The 4,881-nt window shown below is 39.3% G+C and overlaps 1 protein-coding gene across 1 annotated transcript; it reads right to left on the bottom strand.

Moving 5' to 3' along the window:
- Positions 1–2,646: 2,646 nt before the first annotated feature.
- Positions 2,647–4,420, bottom strand: LOC121939218 (platelet-derived growth factor receptor beta-like; the record flags this gene model as incomplete). Its single annotated transcript, XM_042482299.1, has 5 exons — positions 4,091–4,420; positions 3,490–3,605; positions 3,268–3,390; positions 3,042–3,153; positions 2,647–2,804 (listed from the first exon to the last, which is right to left on the bottom strand). Coding segments are annotated over exons 1-5 (675 nt in total), but the record flags the coding sequence as incomplete, so codon positions are not given.
- Between the last annotated feature and the right edge of the window lie 461 nt (positions 4,421–4,881).

Below are 4,881 nucleotides of genomic sequence, written 5' to 3'. Positions count from 1 at the left end.
AACATGTTTACATTCACATTTAACATTAGCTAACATGTTTATACTCACATTTAACATTAGCTAACATGTTTAACTTTTCATGTAACATTAGCTAATATGTTTAAGTTCACATTTAACATTAGCTAACATGTTCGACTTTTCATGTAATGTTAGCTAACATGTTCTGCTTTTCATGTAATGTTAGCTAACATGTTAAAGTTCACATTTAACATTAGCTAACATGTTTATATTCACATTTAACATTAGCTAACATGTTTATATTCACATTTAACATTAGCTAACATGTTTACATTCACATTTAACATTAACTGACATGTTTGAATTCTAATTAAATGTTAGCTTACATATTTAAATAAATATTTAATGTTACCTGACATTAAATTAACTTGACAATAGCTAACATATATGAATAAACATTTAATGTTAAGTAACATGTTTAGCTCACTTTTAACATTAGCGAACATGTTGAAATTATAATTTAACGTTAAGTTACATATTTAGATAGATATTTAACATTAATTGACATGTTTGTATCTTAGTTAACATTTAATGTTAGCAAAACATTTACATTGTGCATTGTATGACCTTCATAAGTATTATACTCATTCCTCTTACAATAAGGCAAGTTTACTATTGACAAAGTAAATGACAACTTAAGGGAAAAAACTATGTTGGATCTTGGAGGAAAAACTTAAATTGTAAGGAACTGGTGCCGTTAGTAATTCTATCATAATTTAATACATAAATAAAGTAATAATATAATAATATAACAATATAGCATAGACCTACTATGTGCAATGTTACATATCATATGTCTGAAAAGCTGTAAGATGTTTATCAGTGATCTGTTAGCTTCATATTTTCAGAATTACCCAGAGTACATGTATGTGATATTTTTGTGAAATCTGTTATCAGGCAGCAGCAGCAGCAGTTGCAGTGGCAGGAGACTGGAGACAGGTGGAGCTACAGGCTCTCAGGGAAGTGCTCAGTGGTTATGGCTGTAGGTTCATGAACTGGTTAAAATATCATGAGTCAATCAGAAAGTTTTGGAGAAATTGTTAAGATACAGTATGTTACAGGTAAGTGTATATTCATCATATAGTTAATATAAACACTGTCTGCTGTCAATTTTACAAGTTTTCTTAAGTATTTAGAAAATGTGATATACAACAGAATGTAGGTCTATGACCTTCTTCAAGAGTTTTAAACACATTTTTTTACAATACTGATCCGAACAGATAATGCTCTGCCTATGTCGTGTGCGCAGGTGTGAGACAATGAATCACCTGTGAGTGTGTTTCTTAACAAATAATGACAGTAACTGGTGTACCACCCATCCTCATATAAGAAAGAGAAAACAAGCGTCGTCTCATTTCACAACATTTTCTGAAAGAGTCTTAAAAAATAAAAGAAAATACAATTTCATGCCATAAAAACAACATACAACATTACAGCAACACAACAAAGCCAGACAGACTTCAGCTATCTGTCTTTTCCCCCATTCAGGTCTGTGTTGTTCACTCTAACTGCACAAAGAAGTCCAAAAATAAGTAATCGCTCATGTAGAAATGACTTCACATCAATGACTCCAGTATGGATAAAGTATATAAAAAATAAGAAATAAAATATAAAATTAATATAGTAAAAAGAATAAAATAAAACAAAACTCCAATAATAAATTAAATTTAAAATTTAAATCATCCAAGAAGCTAAAATACCACCATACAGTAAAAGACAGTAAACCAAATCAATAATAAATATCAGTTAATAAAAGTCCCGTCCCCACACGTGTGTCACCATAATCTAACCCACAATCATCACAGTAACTCTCAGGCCCATAAACAAAGCTCCTGTGGTGTTTTTGCTGTGAGCTTTATATCAATATTAAATATGAATGTCCTCAGCAGGACATGAGTCCAGAGGACATTTATGTGTCCAAACAGCATCCTGATGGCCTTTAAATGACTACACGTCCAAACGGCCGCCGAACGAAGATTTACTCCGTTTAACGTCAAATACGAATCAAACCAAAGTGAGGTCGGCCTACGATCACGGCGGAGTGAAATCCGTCGACCTTTCTGAACGATGTTTTTATAGATTTCATTTTCAGCTGCTTCAGAGAGCGTTTTCCCCCTGAGGGCCTGAACCCAGATGAAGACCAGCATTTATCCTCTCCCTCACTGCTTCACCTGCACGCCACCATTTTAATAAAGCGCGCTTAGTGTTCGCTCGACGCACACGTGCGTTCAAACGTACGTGTTGACACAGACGACACGGGCGTCGATTTTCTCCCATGATGCTTTTCTCTCCGTAGCTGGGTTAGCCAGCTAACCCTAACCCTGCAGCTGTTACTTTTCTTCCTAAATATGAGCTCGTGTTCTCCGTAGGCAGCACGAGAACCTCGAGCTCCGACGGGCTCAAGAAGCTCGGTTTCTGTTTCTCGGCGGTCGCGGCGGTGAATCGAGGTATCGGGGCTCCGTTGATGATGGCTTTTTATGGAGGTCGTGCACGCGCCGAACTCAGAGTGAACACGCTCAGAGCTGATTGGACGGATTCAGATCAGCTGATCTGGACCCCAAAAAAGTTTGAGAGACGAAAACAGACAAATCGTCAAACAGTCCACGTTTGACGATATTGGGAATTTACACATTTGACTCGTTCGAGGACACATGTAGGTTTGACAGCAGAGAGTTGAGGGACGTACATGTCCTCCGGAGCGTGTTCGGGTCGACTCATCCTGTAGCCGCTCTTCAGAGACGAGTAGAACTCCTGCGTCATCGGGACGTCCGGGTATGGGCTCCCACCTGGGACAAAACACACACAGTAGTGGGAGGACTGTGTATTGGTTTGTACTGGATTTGACTGGTTCATACTGGTTTAGACTGGTTCAGACTGGGTCAGACTGGTTTAGAATGGTTCAGACTGGAGCAGACTGGTTCATACAGGTTTAGACTGGTTTCGAATGGTTCATACTGGTTTAGAATGGTTCATACTGGGTCAGACTGGTTCATACTGGTTTAGACTGGTTCAGAGTGGTTTACCCAGAGAGAAGATCTCCCACAGCAGGACGCCGTAGGACCAGACGTCGCTCTGAGAGCTGTAGATGTTCTGGAAGATACTCTCTGGAGACATCCACTTCACGGGCAAGAAGCTCTGAGGGGACATCAAAGGGGACATGAGGGGGAACATGGGTGGGGACATGAGGCACCAAAAGACACATCTGCAGGTTTTTAGCTCTGACAATGAAACTGTTAAAGGTTCACTGACGTTTCCTCTGGCGACGTAGTCCCGGTCTTTGGTCAAATCTCGAGCCAAACCAAAGTCACAGATCTTCACCAGCTTCCCCTCACAGACCAGGACGTTCCTAGCCGCCAGGTCTCTGTGGACACACTGAGGACACGTAACACGCATCAACATCTCAACATGACGTGTCAAAACGCAACATCACTTGTCAACATGAACTAGTGATTTGCTGACGTGTGGTCATACATTTCTGGAAGACAGGAAGTCCATGGCCTGAGACACCTGGTAGGAGAAACTGAGGAGGTCGCTCAGACTGAGGACAGAAGAGTCACTGAGGAGGACAGGGGACGCCTCCTGCCGGTCTGAGAGACAGCCACAGGACCAGTTACATAACAGAGCGACAGACAGAGACATTATTGTGCAGGTGTTATATCAATAACCTCCTGAGACAGTTTTAGTTTTGCTGCAGCTCAAACTTACTTGTCCTAAACTCTGACCCGTTGTCCTCATTCAGAGACAGTTTTTGTGCTACCTAGTGGCAGCAAAAACATAATGGGACACTGAGACATAATTATCGTCTCGTTTGAGGACACCGCGACATAATTATCGTCTCGTTTGAGGACACCGAGACATAATTATCGTCTCATTTGAGGACACTGAGACTTAATTATCGTCTTGTTTGAGGACATTGAGACATGACTATTGTCTCGTTTGGGGACTTGATGTTCAGGTGTTGAAATAAACAGTTTCACATTTCTTTGAAAATAAAAATAATGTCTCTGTATGAGGACATTATTGTTTTCAGAGACTACTTCCTGTTCAATGACAAAGATTGTCCATGTCTCACCTGCCGCTGTGTACGGCGTCTCGTACACGACGGGTTCGATGTCGGCGTAGCTGAGCTCCTTCATGGCCACGTACTGAATGCTCTCCTCTTTATTCATGTCCATGTAACCCCCGTCACTGTCACTGAGGGACAAGGGACAACACAGAGACAGAGACAGAGACACCATGTTAGTATGAATTTTTATGATTATGCATCCTCCATAAGAAGTATGTATCTACCTTGAGTAAACACGTACGTATCCTCGAGTAAACACGTACGTATATTATAAAGTTATGAACGATGGATAACTGAGATGGACCAGAGCCAGTAAATTTACAAACACAAACACAAACAAACAAACACAAACACAAACACAAACACAAACANCGTATATTATAAAGTTATGAACGATGGATAACTGAGATGGACCAGAGCCAGTAAATTTACAAACACAAACACAAACAAACAAACACAAACACAAACACAAAAACACAAACAAACAAACAAACAAACAAACAAACAAACAAACACAAACAAACACAAATACAAACAAACACAAACACAAACAAAAACACAAACACAGACACAGACACAAACACAAACACAAACACAAACACAAACACAAACACAAACAAACAAACACAAACACAAACAAACAAACAAACAAACAGACACAAACAAACAAACACAAACAAACAAACACAAATACAAACAAACACAAATACAAACAAACACAAACACAAACACAAACACAAACACAAACAAACAAACAAAAACACAAACAAACACAAACAAACACTGACAAACACAAA

This window comes from Plectropomus leopardus, unplaced genomic scaffold (genome assembly GCF_008729295.1).
Source record: "Plectropomus leopardus isolate mb unplaced genomic scaffold, YSFRI_Pleo_2.0 unplaced_scaffold4352, whole genome shotgun sequence".
Taxonomy (NCBI): Eukaryota; Metazoa; Chordata; class Actinopteri; order Perciformes; family Serranidae; genus Plectropomus; species Plectropomus leopardus.
The sequence above is the reverse complement of the archived record's forward strand: the minus strand, read 5'-3'. Positions and strand labels throughout refer to the sequence as shown.